This window comes from Apis laboriosa, unplaced genomic scaffold (genome assembly GCF_014066325.1).
Source record: "Apis laboriosa isolate Shangri-la unplaced genomic scaffold, ASM1406632v1 scaffold34_cov151, whole genome shotgun sequence".
NCBI lineage: Eukaryota > Metazoa > Arthropoda > Insecta > Hymenoptera > Apidae > Apis > Apis laboriosa.
The window spans coordinates 6,071,025-6,091,369 of NW_025222928.1; the positions used below are offsets into that span (position 1 = coordinate 6,071,025).

The window sequence follows — 20,345 nt, forward strand, 5'->3', positions numbered from 1 at the left end:
AGAGAGAGAGAGAGAGAGAGAGAGAGAGAGAGAGAGAGAGAGAGAGAGAGAGAAATTTGTATTCAGAGGCTCATCTTGATGAGTGCATCGCGAAGATGCGAGAAAGAGAAAAGGGCTGCGACCCATTTCTCCCCTGTTTTAAATATCCGGAACACGTGCGCACACGTTTACGCCTGTTTCAATATTCATCAGAATCTAACCTAAGACGTTCTCTCTCAACGCCGATGTTTCTTTCATGCGCAAGCTGTTAATATATTCGCGGATACGTGTTTGGAAAATTCCAGAGTTTCCTCTTCGGAAGACAAAAATTCTTTCGTGACGATGATCGAATAGTTCTATCTATCGAGTTATATAAATATAATAATTCAAGTTGGGGGCGGAAATTCCAAAGTTTCTTCCTCGAAACGAAAAAGTTTTCGCGTACGAGACAATGATTGAGAATTATCTATCGAGTTATATAAATATAATAATTCAAGTTGGGGGCGAAAATTCCAAAGTTTCTTCCTCGAAACGAAGGCAAAAAAGTATTAGACAATGATTAGAATTATCTATCGAGTTGTATAAATATAATAATTCAAGTTGGAGACGAACGATTTGTTCCTTCTTTCTTTATTAGTATACGTAGGGGAGTCTTGTCTTTCGTTACATCTGAAAAACATCACGAAGCCCCAATTCGATTACTGCGCGCTCCGCGTTGTGCCGGCTTTTCCTGATTCCGGAACTTAGTATTCCTCGCGCCATCGAAGAGAGCCACGTTGCCGGCTAGAATTTTTACTCGCGTTTTCTTTCTTTCGATGTCTCGCTTCCAATCTATCAAAATGTTGTTTTCGCATTTCTCGATTTCTTTTTTTTTTTTTTTTTTTTTTTTTCTCGAAGAAGATTTTTTCCCCTCTTTTCTTTCCTCGTATCAAACGTATTTTATGTATAGTTTGATAGGTTATGTATAGGTGGATGATTATTGGATTATATAGGTAGAAGATTTTTATATAGGTAAGAAGATTTTTTCTCTCTTTTCTTTCCTCGTATCAAACGTATTTTATGTATAGTTTGATAGGTTATATATAGATGGGTGATTATTGGATTACATAGGTGGATGAAAATATTATTTATGGGATTATTTCAAGATCTTTTAGAGATGCATTAAAATTATTATCTAAAGAATGATATTTTTTTCAAATTATTCAAATTTATATATTTATAGATCAATAATAATATTTTTTTTGTCATTAACATTATGAATTTTATATCCATGAATTTATTCAATATATTTTTTTAAATTATGGAATTTTATTTATAATATTAATTTTAGGAATAGGAGTTTATTTATTGGTTGAATTTCAAATTGTGATGCAACAACGTCTTAAGTCCGTGATATAAGTGGATCGGTCGAGCAACAGCCTCGGTTATTCGCGGTCTTCGATTGATTGTTTGTCTCGTGGAATGTAGGGGATAGAATAGAAATAGAAAGGCACGGGGGATCAAGCGAAATAAAATGAAACAATTAGATGAAAGATGTGGTCGATCGAACGATTCAAAATTGGTCTCAGCTTCGTTCGGATTCGAAGGGAACGATAACGATTCAGATTCAGATTGTCAACCCTTCGAGGATAACGCAATCGATGTACCTTAAAACAAATTTAAGTTCTACTGTAAAAAAATTTAATCAGTTCAAATTAGCCTACCATCGATTGGATTTAAAAGAATCGATCAATTGCTGCAAAACGACAGATTCATTGTGAATCCTGAGGATAAAAAAAAATTTAATCAATCGAACAATTCAAATTAGCATATCGTCGATCGTATTTAAAAGGATCGATAAATTGCTGTAAAAATTCCAAAAATTGTCAATTCCAAAAATAATATAGTCGATATCCCTCGAAGCAAAATTGTTTCGTTCGATTATCTTTCGTTCTACTGTAAACAAAATTTAATCAATGGAAGAATTCAAATTAGCCTACCATCGATTAATTGCTATAAAATTAAAACGACAGATTCATTGTCAACCCCGAGGATAACGCAATGGATGAATGCTACCTTAAAGTAAACTTGAGACTATTGCAAAATCGTCCCATGTTCTATTGTAAATAAAATTTAATTAATCAAACATTTCAAATTAGCCTATCATCGATTAGATTATAAAAGGAACGATCGTCAGTTGCTGTAAAATAATAAATTCATTATCAACTTCGAGGGTAACACAATCGATATGCCATTTTAAAGTTCTGTAAAAATTTAATCAATCGAAGAATTCAAATTAGCCTATCATCGATCGAATTTAAAAGAATCGATCAATTGCTATAAAATTAAAACGATAGATTCATTGTCAATCTCGAGGATAAAGCAATAAGATGAATGCAATCTTAAAACAAATTTACGTTCTAAAATTTAATTAATTAGCCTATCATCGATTGGATTTAAAAGAATCTATCAATTACTGTAAAACGACAGATTCATTGTGAATCCCGAGAATAATAGAATAGATACGCCATTTTAAAGCAAACTTGAGACTATTGCAAAATAATCCTATATTATATATTGTAAATAAAATTTAATCAATAAAACATTTCAAATTAGCCTATCATCGATCAGATTTAAAAGGATCGATCGATTAAACACCAGTTGCTGTAAAACGACAAATCCATTGTCAAGCTCGAGGATAACACAATCGATATCTTAAAGTTCTACCGTAAATAAAATTTAATCGATCGAAGAACTTAAATTAGCCTACCATCGATCGAATTTAAAAGGATCGATCAATTGCTATAAAATTAAAACGACAGATTCACTGTCAATCTCGAGTATAACTCGCAATCGGTATATGCCTTAAAATTGTACTGTAAAAAAAAAAAAAAATTTAATGAATCGAACAATTCAAATTAGCACATCGTCGATCGTATTTAAAAGGATCGATCATTGCTGTAAAAATTGATAAATTCATTGTCAATTCCAAAAATAACATAGTCGATATCCCTTGAAGCAAACTTGCGTTCGATTATCTTACGTTCTACTGTAAACAAAATTTAATCGATCGAAGAATTCAAATTAGCACATCGTCGATCGTATTTAAAAGGATCGATCAATTGCTATAAAATTAAAACGACGAATCCATTGTCAAGCTCGAGGATAACACAATCGATATCTTAAACCGTAAATAAAAAATCGATATCTTCTACCGTAAATAAAATTTAATCGATCGAAGAATTTAAATTAGCCTACCATCGATCGAATTTAAAAGGATCGATCAATTGCTATAAAATTAAAACAAAAGATTCACTGTCAATCTCGAGTATAACTCGCAATCGATATATGCCTTAAAATTGTACTGTAAAAAAAAAAAAAAAATTTAATGAATCGAACAATTCAAATTAGCACATCGTCGATCGTATTTAAAAGGATCGATCAATTGCTATAAAATTAAAACGACGAATCCATTGTCAAGCTCGAGAATAACACAATCGATATCTTAAAGTTCTACCGTAAATAAAATTTAATCGATCGAAGAATTCAAATTAGCCTACCATCGATCGAATTTAAAAGGATCGATCAATTGCTATAAAATTAAAACAAAAGATTCACTGTCAATCTCGAGTATAACTCGCAATCGATATATTAAAATTGTACTGTAAAAAAAAAAAAAAAAATTTAATGAATCGAACAATTCAAATTAGCACATCGTCGATCGTATTTAAAAGGAACGATGAATTGCTGTAAAAACGGCGGATTCATTGTGAAGGCCGGGCGTAGTACAACCACACGTTGAGGCAAAGCTGCGATCGAACACCACCACCTACGAGCAATCCTACGTTCCATAGATGGAGATAGCGCACGCGGCGCAGTGTCACGTTCAGTGTCACTTTATCTTGTCGAGGTGGAAACAATGTCTGGTCTGATTTCCGCGGGTCCCCTGCTCCGATGTCACGTTCCAGGGATTCGCTATCACGAGCTTTAGACGATCGTCAACACCGATCAACTCCGGCGAACCTAGTAATTTCGTGGGTCAAAGGGACTATTCCATTCATCGCCAATATATCTCCATTCCCAACTTTTCTCTTCTCTCCTCTCACTCAATAGATTACTTTTCATCCTCGCTGTATGACACCACCCTCAAGATCAAGCGTGATCCTTCCTTTTTTGCGATCGATGATCCTTTTATACTTCTCTCTCTCTCTCTATCTCCCTTCCTTTATTTTCGTGGCAGTATACGAGGCGCGATATACCTTTCAACGCGAAGCCTCAAAATTTCGCCTCGCGGCGAAACGGTTGTCACGCGTGACACGTTTCCCCTTCGACTCGTCTCACGACGAGTGAATCGATTCGATCCCCCCCCCCACCATTAATGTTATTACTTTTATCTGGTCTTCGATAGTCTCCGTTTTATATTATATTTATCGGTTTCTAATATCGCGGAGTGGTCTCGTCCGATACAAACTGAAAATTTATTTCGAAATTTTGTAATATCGACGAACAAATGTTTATTTATTGAATATCCGTATGATCAATTTTTATTGATATTTATTCGTAACGTTGATGTGAGTTTTGCATTCAAAATTATTTTAATTACTTATTTCTTGCTTACTATCCGTGATTAGATATTATTGAACTTAATCTTTCGATTTTCTTATTGTCTTTTTAATTAATGTCTTTTCACGTTTCCTCTAAATACTTTTACAACAAGTTTCTTTTCAAGATCCATCCTTCTTATGAAATTATATTATTTTCATTTACACGTATTGTATAAAATTATGGTAAATCTTTTTTCCATAAAACTTAAACTAAATTTTGAGAGATTATTAAGAAGAGATTGTCTTAAAATATTTTTAAACAGTAGCGTATTTTCCAGCAACGGATCCATCTTTGATGATAAATTTCTCTCTAAGGATGCTCCTCCAGATGCTCGAGGGAATTGCGTTGGAGCTAGCCAACTCGAACTCGAAATTAACGAAACGTTAACCGAAAGGTGGGTGTATAAAACGCTCGTCGAAGTGTTCGTAAAACACTTTTCGAGATAAATCTTCTCGGACGTTCCTCGACCGTGTTTCACCGAGTTCCAGTTATCGGGGAAACGTTAACCGATATCAAAAAATTGATAGCGACGAGCCCTCGTTAAACGTCGAGAATTATACGAGCTCCCTCCCTCGTAAATCCTCGTGACGTCCTTTGCCCTCTAACACGCCGAAATAACGCTCGAGACGAAACTATGCTTCGTGCGCCATCTTGCGCCATGAAATTTTGCGCCTTATTGTCTATCTCTATCTTCTTTCTTTCCTCTCTCTTTATATACAGTATACACGTGTCGCGAAAGAAATAATTTCTTACCTCGACGACGTGAAATTTAGCAAGAACTTTCACAAAAATATATTCGTCTAATTGCATCGTTCATTGGTTAATTATTATTAGAATAAGATCGAAAGGAAATTTTCTGTCTTATTCTCTATCTTTCTGTCTTATTCTCTCTATCTCCTTTCTTCCCTTTCTTTTTATATACATGCATCGCGAAAAGAATGACGATTTCTTATCTCGACAACGTGAAATTAAGCAAGAAATTTCACAAAAATATATGCACAATTGCATCGTTATTAAGAATAAGATTCTTTCTTCTTTTTCTCTTTATATACATGTGTCGCGAAAGAAATAATTTCTTATCTCGACAACGTGAAATTTAGCAAAAAATTTCACAAAAATATATGCACCAAATTCATCGTTCATTGGTTAATTTTATTATTAGAATAAGATCGAAATTTTGCGCTTTATTGTCTATCTTTATCTCCTTTCTTTCCTTTCTCTTTATATACAGTATATATATATATATATATGTTGAAAGGAATGATGATTTCTTATCTCGACGACGTGAAATTTAGCAAGAAATTTCACAAAAATATATGCGCCCAATTACATCATTCAATTATTATTAGAATAAGATCGAAAGGAAATTTTGCACCTTATTGTCTATCTCTCTATCTCCTTTCTTCCCTTTCTCTTTATATACAGTATACATGTGTTGCTAAAGGAATAATTTCTTATCTCGACGACGTGAAATTTAGCAAGAACTTTCACAATAAAATATATTCACAATTATTATTAGAATAAGATTCTAATCATTATTAGAATAAGATTCTTTCTTCCTTTTCTCTTTATATACACGTGTCGCGAAAGAAATAATTATTTATCTCGACTACGTGAAATTTAGCAAGAAATTTCACAAAAATATATATCTAATTGCATCATTCATCGGTTAATTATTATTAGAATAAGATCGAAAGGAAGAAGTGAGTCGTTGAAGGGAAAGGAACGCGCGAAAATTTGTAGGTTATTAGGGTCTAGAGATTATCGAATGTGGGTGGTGTGCGCGCGTTACGTAATGTATTTTTGAGAAGGGTCGTTTAAGGCGAGGGATGCACACGTTCCAACGTGTCTCGTGCTCCTCTGTCGGCGGGATTTCATCGACCAATCGGTGTTGGGGTGGAGCTCGAGCCGCGCCACGGCGTCAGCACCTCTTCTCTCGTCGCGAAGGCCTTCCTCCGTTTCACCTACATTCGCGCCTCTTGTCTCTACCCCTTTTACCCGCTCTATATACACGGTTCACAAGCTTTTCCAAGGCCCTGGCCGATCCAAAAATCATCCTTCGATCGCAACCCTTCCTAATTTTCTTCCTACCCTCTTCTGCTCTCGATTAATCGAGTGGGTGATAATGATAATTGTACTTCAATTTTTTCCTTTTCTGATTTCAGATCCGCCTCTGAACGGCACCCAATTGGAACATCAACATCTCGTTCCTAAATTCCCCACCAGCGAATGTAAGTAGATTCAAGCAGATCTTTGCTGCTCGATTTATATTTCATGAATGAGAAAAAAATTTTTAAATTTGTCTTTTGTCGAAGTCTTCTATTTGTTCGAAGTATTTCTATTTTTATAATTGATATCACTATGATATAAAAATTTTAAGAGGATTTTTCTCATAAACGAAGGTGCGAGTTTTAACCTTCTCTTATTTATTTAATCTAAAGATTAAAAGATTTGTGATAAATTTTCAATTTTATCACGCCGTTAAATTGATACAAATATTTACGAGAAATATGTGCAGCATGAAACGCGCGAGTATGGAAATTTTCCGCGGGAGCAGTAACAAGTTTTCCAAGCTAAAAACTCTTTGAAACGGGATCCAAACCCTTTCTGAATCTTCTGAGAAAGAATCAAATAAACGTTTCGCCCCGAAAAGGTGTTGTCATCTTTGTCGACCACTCCGTCTATTTTCTCTCCAAACTTTCCCTCGAAAACCGGTGTAAAATTATCTAATATACACGTTGGTCGACGTCTGACTGCGTGGGCGGAGGATTTCCACGCGACTTTTTTATCATTACGTCAGGCGGTGGATGAGCACCGTGGAGAAAGCCTGCTCGCGAACTTTCTCGTTCTTCCACCTCTTTCTTTCGCGCCTTATTGTCGGGACGAGTTAAAAAGAAACTCCTCCGGCTGCACGAAGAGCAACGAGAGGCCGATCGATGAAAGAACAGAGGAATTCGTTATCGTGTCGTCCACCCTCTTTCGAAAGGGGACATCTCCTTTCATTCATTCCGTGCTATACCCATTTCTCTTTGTGCAACAATGGATCCATTCGAAAAACAAGAATTTCCATTGATGAAATTATTCGATTATATCAATTAACTTTTTGTAATAAAAACAAAAATTTTGTAAAAAAATTTTTGTAGTAAAAACGATAACACATTTTGCCCAGCTTTTTAAATCATAATCCTCGAAAATAAAATAAAATATTCATCTTTATTTATTCTCCCAATAATTCGACTCCAATATTCGATCTCCTCTTCGATTATTTCCAGACAAAAAGCACAAGTTTATCGCATTACTTTATCAACCTTCACACGTTGACGTTAAAATTCCTCTTCGAAAAGAACCCTGTTTATCGCGTCTCCACTATCTCGAACGTCACTCGCAGCCCCGTATCGGAATTGAAACGAAATCTTTTTTTTTTTTTTTTTTTTCCAAATCCCTTTGTCCCAAAACGTTCTTCGAATCGAGGAAGGAACGAAGAGGGCTCACTTGTTTTTCGCGAGAAAAGATCCGCCAACGGTGGTTGGAAAGGTTAAGAACGAGGCGCATCCGACTTCCGGGTTGCAGCAGCAGCCGCCTCTGACCCGAATCGACGATTGTCCCTCGCTCGCGGTAAATTTGCGGATTATATGGGGGCGGTGTTCGTCCAAAGGAGGGAATGTCTCCTCCTGACCTAGTTCATCCGCGCCTCGTGGATTATACGCACCCGATATTCGCAACATTTGTTGGGCTATGCCTAAATCGATTGGATTTAGATGCCGATAGAATTGAGCAAATTGAGCCTCTCGAAATTCAGGCTTTTCCTTTTGGTGGTTAAAGATGGCGGAGTTAATGATTCGAATTCGGAAAAGTCCAAATTTTCTTTTCGATTTCATTCGGTATAATTGGGTGATGGTGAGTTAAAGATTCGAGAATTACGATTGGAATTCACATTTTTTGGTTGTATTTATGAAATATTATTACTAGAGTAGAGAATCTGTGTATTAAAAGTAGTTTTATGGAAGATAATATTTGAAGTATTTTTCCAATAAATTTTATTTCTCGTGCTTATATCGTGGAATTTTTGGTTATTTGGATGGAGAATAATTATTGGATTGAGAGAGAGAGAGAGAGAGATTTTTTTTTTAATTAAAATTTCGTTTTTACAATTTTTTTTTTGATAGAAAGGGAGGGAAAAGTAATTACGGTCGATTAGAGAGTTCTAGTTGATGAAAAAATAATTGTTTCAAATAGAAACTACAATGTAATAATATATTTTGTAACAATAATTTTTTATTCAAAATTGTTTTCTTTCCTCTCCCTCCCCCCCCAAAAAATTAATCAATTATTATCATATTGATTATAGCTTTTTTGTTTTATGGATAAAATAATAGAATGCGAAATGAAATAAAAATGCAATAATATATCAGTTTTGAAAATTGAAAATTTGTTATTTAAAATCTTATTCCATTATGCGTGTAAAATAATATTTCGTACATCTTTAAGTGATTACATTTTAATCATTCCTCGAGTTGTTTATTTTTCAAATATTAACCGACTACTTTTCAGTCAATTTAAGCCAAGCTCGTGAATTTTGTTTCCCTGAAAGTTCTACTAAAGTTTCAAACTTCGTGGTAAAAACTAAAGAACACTATAAATATACATTTTCAGAATAACTTTGATAATCCTTCTAACAAACTTTCTATCAATTAATCCTCAAATATCTATCCACTAAGCGCTTTCATCCAATCTTCTTCGAATCAATGATCAATTTAAAGGTATTTCTAAGGTAATTTGTCATGAAAACCAAAGTTTGTCCAACAAATTCGTCTAAACAAGCAATCTACTCACGTATCGTTCAATTGCAGTATTTCGTGTCGCTGGTAATCAATTTACCAGACGCGATATCGATGCTTTTGTTCCTCTTGTCAAATATACTGGTAGTGATGGGAATAAATAACTTTGTGGTAAATGGAAATGAAGTTTAAATTTCTTCAAATTTTTCACGAATATATCGAAAGAAAAAATTAATTTACGAGGATACCGATTTGAAAAATTTGGATCCGTTCTTCTCTCTTTAACTTCGTGCAAGTTCGACAACACTCGGATGCAATCGGATTACCACCTTAATAACTGGACTTAGGCCTCTCGAGCCGATCGTATCCGATTTTTACCGAGTCGATCCGAAGTCGAATTCCCTGATCAAACTTGCGTACGTGTAGTCTAAACCGAAAGCCGAAACATTTTTCAGAGTCTTCCAAAGTTTCTAAACACACTTATATATTCTAAGAAATGTCAAAATGCTTATAAATATATTTTTCAATCTCTTACAAGCAATCGAAGAATCAATCGAATCTCACGAAATAAATATTTCTCGTTGAAAACTTGGCCCCTTTGTCGATTCATATTGGAAGTTAACTCCATCGCTAATCCTCGCTTTCCCGCGTTTCGTTTTATCGCCGTTGAACGCGTAATTATATAAATTACACGAATACTAATTCCCCCTCATTGGCGGGGGTAACGGCATTAAAATAGAAAGCCGGATGAATTATCGATTGGGGATGTCGAGATTAGTTTCCGGATAACAATGAAACACAGCTAATACGATAAAACGCGATTCGATAATTCGCTATAAATAATACGTTAATATCCTTTTAGCTTTTAATTATCATCCTTTCGTTTCGTCAAACGTTCGCGATTAATCTCGAAGCCCGAGAAGAGAGAAGAGGTAATCTCTAGGAGGATCCTTCTTCGCTCCTTCGTGTTCCCCGTTGCTTAATTATCCGTTAATTAGATTAAACGGTCGCGATTTAGAAGGGAACCTTAATCCCCGTAATATTTCATAATCACGCGAGAGAACCGTTTTCCCTTCGTGAGAGGGAGGGAGAATATCCTCGCGGTTGTACTGGAGAAAAAAAATTCCGCTTTGTGCCCCGCTGGACCCTCTTTAAACGAGCCATTTTCGAAATTTTTACCGGGTTAAACTCCACGTTCATTTCTGATCTTGAATTTAAAAAAAGGTTATCCCGGATAAGAGGTTTAGAGATAGGTCTAGGACGGATTTAATTTCTTTAATCCAACAGAATTTTCTCTCTGTTCGTGTCACGCGGAGATTTAATCGCAAATGTATTCTTTTTTTAAGTTTTCTTTTTTTTTATATATATATATAAATTCGCACGAAAGATGTACACACTCCAACGATCTCCACTTTCTCGAGTTCACGGGAATCGCAAAGAGAAATCGGAAATAAAAATTTCATTCTCTTTCTCGCGGAAAAAAAAGTCTCATCAAGTTCATTTCTCTCTCGTATTCGCTATATATGATCGTAAACTCATCGTATAATAATTTATATACGCGTGTGTAATAGAATTAATAAGTAATGCCGCGGTCGTAAATCGCGGTCTGAAGGACGCCGATAAAAATACACCACGCGTTGAAAAATTTAAAGTTCGAAACGATTGATCCGCGTGGATTAAAAATAAATGAGTAAACCAAAGTAAATCAAAATCATCGACACACGTACGTAATAATTAATACGCGCGTGCGTGCATTGTGCCTTGTGTTTCGAAATTTGATTAGGTTAATTCGATAACCGTGGCTTATTTCGCTTCGTGCGGTACGAAGCCATCGGTGCTTCAGAATCAAACGGGGAGTCACGAATCTGCGGAGCCACGGATATAAACGACTCAGTTTGAACCGGGGAATGCGGAATGCATTCGGTGGAATCCTATCGATTACTTTGGTTTCACTCGTTCGACGAGAACGTCGTCCATCGATCCAACCTTCCAGCTCTCTGGAATCTGAATGATTTTCCATTCCCCCTTTTTTTCCCCCGCCAAGGGATTTTCAACAGTTTTCTTCTTCTTCTTCTTCTTCTTCTTCTTTTTCTCCGCGTGCGGGCGCGCGCTTTTCGATAAAGCGACACGGAAATTTAATAATTGGGCGAGATCGTATGAATAATCGATGAGGACCTGGAGGAAAAATGTCTCCTCGAATGAGCTGCGTTCACTCGAGAACGGGAAGACAGTTTATTAATTGGATAAAGTTGAATAATGGACAATAAAGATTCTGGGAGGGAAAGAGTTTCACTTTTTCCCTCTTTTTTCGTTGTTGTGCAGCGAGATGGGGATTCGATAATTGCAAGAAAATGGTTGAATAATGAGATAATGGAGAAAAAGAATTCGTTCGAGGGAGTCGCGTGTGTTCCCTCTTTTGACGATTAAGAAAGGAAATTTAATAATAAAATTCACGTTGTATTAAAAAGTGTTACGTGTCTTAGTTATTTATTAATTGAATAAATTATTCATTCTAAAACTATAAATTTACAATTTCATATTTAACTAAGAAATAAATAATACAAAAAGAAATAAATATTCTTAAAACAATTTGAAGTAAATTAATTTACCTCGCTGATTTCACAAATCAATAATTCAAAACTATTCAAATATTTAAATATATTCGTATCTCTTCTCCATCTTTGATCCCAACTAACTTCCTAACTACGAACATTTCCACGATTCAATTCATCCCAAACTCCTTCGATTATACGTTTATTAATCAAACAAATCCACTACTTTTATTTCTATTATACCGTGAAGTTTTTCGGAGATCACTTTCTTTCTTTTTTCTCTCTCTCTCTCTCTCTCTCTCTCTCTCTCTCTCTCTCTCTCTCTCTCTCTCTCGACTCGATCGATATTTGGCGAGGAAAGGGAAAGAGATCGAATGGAGATTTCACACGTGCGCGATTCAATGGCGCGAAAGATCGGTAAATCAAGCGGTGTCTTCTTATCGATTCGACGGAGAGTGTCAAGGCCGGTTTCGAGAATCGTTTAGCTTTATGCAGATGCGTGGGCGTGTACGTGTCAAGCGTGTAATCGGCCGGATAGATAATACGACGCGCCTTGATACGAAAAAAAAAAAAAANAAAAAATTAAGTAGAAGAAAATATCAAGTAAAAGAAAATATCAAAAAATAAAAATCGTGAAATAATAAGTAAAAAAATTAAGTAGAAGAAAATACCAAGTAAAAGAAAATATCCAAAAAAAAAAAATCGTGAAATAATAAGTAAAAAAATTAAGTAGAAGAAAATACCAAGTGAAAGAAAATACCCCAAAAAAAAGCAAAAATTGTGAAGCAATAAAAAAATTAAGCAGAAGAAAATACCAAAATTAAGTAGAAGAAGATATCAAGTAAAACAAAATACCAAAAAAAAAAAGCAAAAATCGTAAAGCAATAAAGAAATTAAGTAGAAGAAAATACCAAGTAAAAGTAAGAAAATAAAGAAAATGCAAAAAAAAAATCGTGAAAAAATAAATAAAAAAATTAAGTAAAAGAAAATACCAAGCGATAGAGCCCTGTGATTAACTTGCGTTATTTCAGATGCGTAGGTGGAGTTCGATTAAGAAGCTTTGCGAAAGGGCGGCTTGATGTCGGGGTTGGCAGAAGGTTGGCAAATATTTGATACTCTTGGTTGTTTTTCGGCGAATAGATCCGCGGGATAACGAATAATCGCTCGATAACCCGCGTAATGCCTCCAATTATCCCGGTTGTTAGCGAGAGGATTAAAATTGTTCTCTTTCTTATCGTGATCGATACGATCTTTTGAAGAATTTTGACGACTCTGTGTAATTCTTTTTTTTTTTTTTTATTTATCTGGCGATAAAAAGAGATAGCGATCTCTTTTTCTGATCGTTCTCGACTTCTTGATTTATTAGCGGAGTTTTGGAAACGTAATAAATTAATCGCGAGAAAGCGAGGCATTTTTTTTTTTTTTGTATCTTGATAATATATTTTTTTAAAAGAATCTCTCTTTCTAATCATCCACGTCTCGATGAGATTAAACGTGTTTGAAACGTGAAAAGAAATGACGGAAGGAGTTATTGTTATTTAAAAGAAAGAAAAAAAGAACGAGAGAAATCGATCCATCGTTGCAATCCAATATTCCGCGAAGCTCGGAAATATCTCGGAAAGAAAACTCGATATGAATCGTATCGGGCTGCGATAAATTAGAATCTGACGCGTCTCCGGCATTTTTCTTCCAGATAATGCACAGTGAAACAGAATCCTCCTCTCTCTGTAACATTGCATACGCTCTCTCACATTCGAGGACATTTAATTTATACATCCTACCTCCTCACGAGAATATTTTATCCCCTCATTATTTCACTGAAAACTGGGGGAAAAAAAAGAGAAGAACAAAGGATATTCTCTGTATTCTCTGTATTCTTTATTTCCTTTATTTACGAATTTTTATCATCTCGAAAATTTTCTATTTATCGAAATTCCTATTTAGTTATTATTTTCCCTCCATCTTTTTTTTTCTCCAATTTTTTTACCCCAAAGAATGTTACCATCTCGAAAACTCTCTTCTTCGAAATAGGAATCTCTAGAAAATTCTAGTTATTATTTTCGATTCTTTTTCTTTTTCTTCATTTTTCTTCCAATTCTTTCATCCCGAGAATGTTCGAGTATTCAATTGTTCCACGGATAATTATTTCATCCTTCCTCCATCTAATTTTTAAAAAAAAATTCTCCACTCCTGGATATCATTTTTTCCTCTTCTCCCCTCCTTCGTTTCCTCCGCAATTTTTATCCCCGAGATTTAGGATACTTGAGAAATATCAGGAATAGTTTGTCGAGGAGCGGAATTGTTCGGAGGAGGGGAACGAAATTTGAGAAAATTTCGTCGATTCGAAGGGAGGAGAGATGGCGGAGAAGGAGTAATTCGTCGTCGAACAACTCGTAAATTCACGATCTCGTTTATACCTTCCGACTGCATTTTTTCTTCCGTGAAATTGGAAAAGTTCGCGTCGAGTTAAGTAAGTAACTCTCTGATGAATTCGAAGAAACGAAGAAACAGGGAACGTATTCGTCCTCTCCAAAACCAAACCTCCCGTTTACTTTTTATTTTAATTTTAATTAATTAATCCCACGAGCGGGGAGACTCGACGAAGCAAGAAAATATTTACTAGGAGAGTAAACATGAGAGTAAGAGGGGGATGAAGAACTCGAGAATAAAGAAGAAAGAAAATTTTTATTATAATAAAGAATAAAGAATAAAGAATTTTTATTATAATAAAGAAAGAAAGAAATTTTTATTGGATAATAAAAATTTTATTGGATAATCGTCCAGAAAACGTGAAACGTTTTTTTCATTGTAAATGGCACGTCAAATAATTAATCGAACCTTTAAAGATTCAACGACGGTCTTGAAACTAGATTAGAAGCGTGATATAAATTTCACTTCATCAAGAATATAATTGGGAGAAAATGCCTCTACGAAAACAAATTTTCATATTTTTTCTCACAAACAACGCATTATAATAATACGTTATACACTCGTTCCTGAATATCAAATTAAACGAATATATCATAGAATCAACTTTTTTTCCAATTTAATTTTTTCTACAAGAAAAAGAAAAAGAAGAAGAAGAAACGAATTTTGTCGACTCGATGGATAACAGATAAAAATATAAACAGAAAAATTTTAATAATAATATCGTGCCATTTTCTCAGGCAGAAAGAAAAAAAAATTAACATCCAGATATAACAAAATCTTTGAAGTCTCTTCAATTCCTTGTGCACACGAGAATTCGATAATTGAATCTTACAAAGTTTCTGACCCCTCCTCCTCCTCTCTCCCTCTCCATGCCAGTAATTTGCACGATAATCGGCGCGCGTTGCGTTATCGAGTTTTCATCAAGGAGGCAAACCGCGAAGGAAGGGGGACGGGATTAAACTCGTTAGTAGTCGGTTAATAGAGACGTGGCATGTATCTGGTCGAGATATTCGCGCCAACACGCGAACGGCCTTGAACCGAGCTTTTCTACCTTCACCCTCGACGCGACCCCCCTTCCCAATAACCTTATTTATAAACTTCGATCCCGAGGCCTCGAGGCATCCACTTCCGGCGGAACTGGAAGACCAACTCGAGGCCAATTTCGATCCAATTCTACGATTCTCGCCTCCCCAAATTTGGCGCACTGCATTTCTTCTATTCGAAATTTTTTTTTCCACAGCAAAGGAGAAAAATTCGAAATTTTTTCCACAGCAAAGGAGAAAAATTCGAAATTTTTTTTTCCACAGCAAAGGAGAAAAATTCGCTTCCGTTGTACAAGTATTGGGTCTGGAAAAGAATTCGGGTTATTCGATATTTTAAAATAGGGGGGGGGGGACGAGTATCGTGGAAAGTTGGAAAGAGGAAAATCCAATTCAAGAAATTGGAAATTTCAATTGGCTCGTTAACTCGTCGAAAAATCTGAATTTTCAATTTCCAATCAGCTGGATTTATCCCATCCAAAATTATGAAATTATGAAAATTCGCTGGATTCGTGGGAAAAATTTTTGTCAAAAGGGAAATTTCCCAAATTGATTCGCGGATGTTTCATTGTTTCACTTGACAGCGAAAACACCACGTCTAATCCACCAGTTTTACAAAGCTTGTAAATCTTTCTGGCCGAAACACTTCACGTTCGAGCAAGTTTCGAAAGATCGCGAGAAAAAGAGGAGGAGGAGGAGGAGGAGGAGGAGGAGGAAGGAGTTAACCTCGAGAATCGAGGCTAAGTTCACCGTCCGCGACCCTGCATTCGAGGGGGTTGTATTGCTGGGAACGCAGCCCTCGATCGTTAACTGGGGCACGGCACGCAATTTCTATCCTAGACCTTCGTGGCTGACGTTTCAACATCGACCCCTCGCCGCGATAATTGGCCGGATAACGCCGGCCGATCTCGATAACGCGATATTGCATTATTCACAGCTTTCTCCGCTTTGCGTTTCCTTCGGCAATTGACGAGTCACACGATTCGAAAATCAGCGTCATTTCTCCTGATCGAAAGCTCTTCGGCTTTTCTATGTTTGTCTCTCTCTCTCTTTTATATTTTTTTTTTTTGTTTCGTCGAATCGTGCAACCTCGCTTGCTTTCCGCCCTCGTGTATGTGCGATACGGATTTGTGTCGCGTGACATAGGATATTTCTATGTGATTTTGGAGTGGCACGTGCAATCGTGTTTCCAGTTTTATTATCGTCACTAGTGCTGTTTGTTAGAATTTACATTTACAAAACTTGTAAATGATCAGCTACGAATTTTGATCAGCTACGAAATAAGAATATTCGCGCGATGATCTTTTTATTTCTCAGGATGAGAAAAAGATTATTATGTCGATTTTATTTATTATATTATATCGAAATTTATTTTTTTATATTATTATATTTTTTGTTTAATTTTTGATCAGCTACGAAATTCTTATTTTTTATATTCTTATTTCACGCGATAATTCTTATTTCTTAGGATGAGAAGAAGATTATTATGTCGATTTTATTTATTGTATTATATCGAAGTTTATTTTTTTATATTATTATATTTTTTGTTTAATTTTTGATCAGCTACGAAATTCACACAATGATCTTTTTATTTCTCAGGATGAAAAGAAGATTATTATGTTGATTTTATTTATTGTATTACATCGAAGTTTATTTTTTTATATTATTATATTTTTTGTTTAATTTTTGATCAGCTACGAAATTCACCCAATGATCTTTTTATTTCTCAGGATGAAAAGAAGATTATTATGTCGATTTTATTTATTGTATTACATCGAAGTTTATTTTTTTATATTATTATATTTTTTGTTTAATTTTTGATCAGCTACGAAATTCACCCAATGATCTTTTTATTTCTCAGGATGAAAAGAAGATTATTATGTTGATTTTATTTATTATATTATATCGAAGTTTATTTTTTTATATTATTATATTTTTTGTTTAATTTTTGATCAGCTACGAAATTCACGCGATAATTCTTATTTCTTATTTCTCAAGATGAGAATTATTATATCGATACTCGTGTAAATATACTCCACCACGAAAGCAGATGGAGATATTTACGATATTTCGAAAAGCAGATCAGTTTTTTCGAAGATATCCTCGCGCGGAGAAAGGAATTCTCTTTCTGCTTAACTCAACAACAAATTTCGATTTTGGATGAAGAGAATCTTGGCGCGTATGATCGAAACTTTCGAGGGATACAGTGCAGGTGGATTAAAGGCAGGTAAATCGGATTAAGGAGAAGGATGTGTCGTCGTCAGGCCCTGAACTGGATCGAGGTTCATTGCCTGTGACCTTACCCCACCTGCCGTTTCCAGCCTTATTCATAAATGCAGCCTTTTCGATTGTTAACTGGCGCCAGCCATGCGATACATCGCCTCCGTCGACGAGGGGTTGCATCGACGACGATGTGTTCCTTCGCAAATCGACGAGTCGACTCCTTTCTTTCCTTCGATTCGTTCCGATCGACCCGAATAAAATTTTTGATTTCGAGGATTCTATGCTTGGAATATTTGTACAGGTTTTGAGACGCATATTTAAAAGGATTGGTTTTGAATTCGAGCTGAATTTGGAATCGAAGTTTATTTATATATACTTTTTATTTAATTTTGTTGTTTAATTTATTATTATTTATTACTATAAATTATTATAAATTTCTCACCTTAGTTAGATCCTCTCATCGATCGAATTATTCTTGGAGTATATTTGATTTCGAAATGCATATTTCGAGGATTTCTTGAAATATTTCTCTCTTTCGAGAGAGAATATTTAAAAGGATTCGTGTTCCTTTTGAATTCGAGCTGAAATTTATTTATAGTTAAATTTCTCACGATCTTCTCACCCTTTCGTGACAGGATTTGCACGGATTATATGAGTGTTCGATATCAAGTGATATTTCTTTCGATCCAGTCGAATTATTCTTGGAATATATTTTATTTCGAAATGCATATTTCGAAGGATTCTATGCTTGGAATATCTCTCCAAGTTTTGAGACGCATATTTAAAAGGATCCGTTTTGAATTCGAGCTGAATTTCAAATCGAAGTTTATTTATAGTTAAATTTCTCACGATCTTCTCACCCTTTCGTGACAGGGGTTGCATAGATACGATTTTATGGGTGTTCGATATCAAGTTTTAATATTTCTTCCCTTCGATCGACTCAATCGAATTATTCTTGGAATATATTTTATTTCGAAGGAATATGCTTGGAATATTTCTCCAGATTTTGAGAGGCATAAAAGGATCCGTGTTCCTTTTGAATTCGAGCTGAATTTGGAATCGAAGTTTATTATATATTTTTTATTTAATTTTGTTTAATTTATTATTATAAATTACTATAAATTTCTTCTTAGTTAGATCTTCTCATCGATCCAATCGAATTATTCTTGGAATATATTTAATTTCAAAATGCATATTTCGAGGATTTCTTAAAATATTTCTCTCTTTTGAGACGCATATTTAAAAGGATTCGTGTTCCTTTTGAATTCGAGCTGAATTTGGAATCGAAGTTTATTTATTATATTTTTTATTTAATTTTGTTTAATTTATTATCATAAATTATTATAAATTTCTCTTGTTTTAATTAGATCTTCTCATCGATCCAATCGAATTATTCTTGGAATATATTTAATTTCAAAATGCATATTTCGAGGATTTCTTAAAATATTTCTCTCTTTTGAGACGCATATTTAAAAGGATTCGTGTTCCTTTTGAAGCTGAATTTGGAATCGAAGTTTATTTATTATATTTTTTATTTAATTTTGTTTAATTTATTATTATAAATTACTATAAATTTCTTCTTAATTAGATCTTCTCGTTGATCCAATCGAATTATTCTTGGAATATATTTAATTTCAAAATGCATATTTAAAAGGATTCGTGTTCCTTTTGAATTCGAGCTGAATTTCAAGTCGAAATTTATTTATAGTTAGATTTCTACAATCTTCCATCATCGCTTCTCACCCTTGATAAAGCTTGCACGGACACGATTATGTTCGATATCACAGACCAAGACCCATATTTCTTTCCCCCGATCGATCTTTGCAATATTTTAAAATCCTGTTTTTCGAAAGTTTCGTGATTTTCTTTTTATTGAAAAAGAACTTGATTCTATACTTGGAATATTTCTCGAAATTTCTATATATATATATATATATATATATTCGAAAGAAAAATATATATATTCGAAATTCGTATATTCTTTTCGAGCGTGAGCCGAATTCAATATCAATGTTAAAATTTATTCGTATTAGATTTCTTTCATCGCCGAAGGCAATGTAATAGGGGAAAGTATTCCAAAGTATTCCACGCAATAACACGAAAAATTTCCCCAGAAAAATTAGAAAGAAACACTATTCCCCTCTCTTCAAACCTGTTCAATCTTCCAAAAAATCTTAACAAGCCCTTCCCCCCCCCCCNTTTTGTATATAAATATTCGTATTAGATTTCTTTCATCGCCGAAGGCAATGTAATAGGGGAAAGTATTCCAAAGTATTCCACGCAATAACACGAAAAATTTCCCCAGAAAAATTAGAAAGAAACACTATTCCCCTCTCTCCAAACCTGTTCAATCTTCCAAAAAATCTTAACAAGCCCTTCCCCCCCCCCCTTCAAAGTATTTAAACACACAGATAAAAACGTTTCTCAAAAATTCGCAACCTCATCACATTATCATTGTTCCTCTGGATCATCGTTATCTACCGTTATAATACGTTCGCAAATACGAACGCATTCCACGGCTCGAAGATAAAAAAAATTCCCCTGGGGGGAATAAAAAAAACCTCGGTCGAAAGTGAAAATTATTCTCATGCCTTCTTATCTTCGCCTTCGTATCTTCGTTGTTATCTTGAGAAAATAAACTCGTGATCGGGGAGGGGGAGGGGAGAGGGAGATCTCGATCTTCGTTCAACGCGAACGATTTCAGCCATAATGGAATTTGGAGTCGTAAAAAAAAAAAAAAAAAAAAAAAAAAAAAAAAA

General features: G+C 34.8%; 1 protein-coding gene across 3 annotated transcripts in view; it reads left to right on the forward strand.

Annotated features, from left to right (window-relative positions):
• LOC122715275 (solute carrier family 12 member 4) overlaps positions 1-20,345 on the forward strand; it is a 154,363-nt gene that overhangs the window by 18,251 nt on the left and 115,767 nt on the right. For all 3 annotated transcript variants that reach the window (XM_043937335.1, XM_043937336.1, XM_043937337.1), the window contains exon 3: positions 6,729-6,794. In XM_043937335.1, coding sequence (XP_043793270.1) covers positions 6,729-6,794 — 66 coding nt within the window. The remainder of the gene's footprint in view (positions 1-6,728; positions 6,795-20,345) is intronic.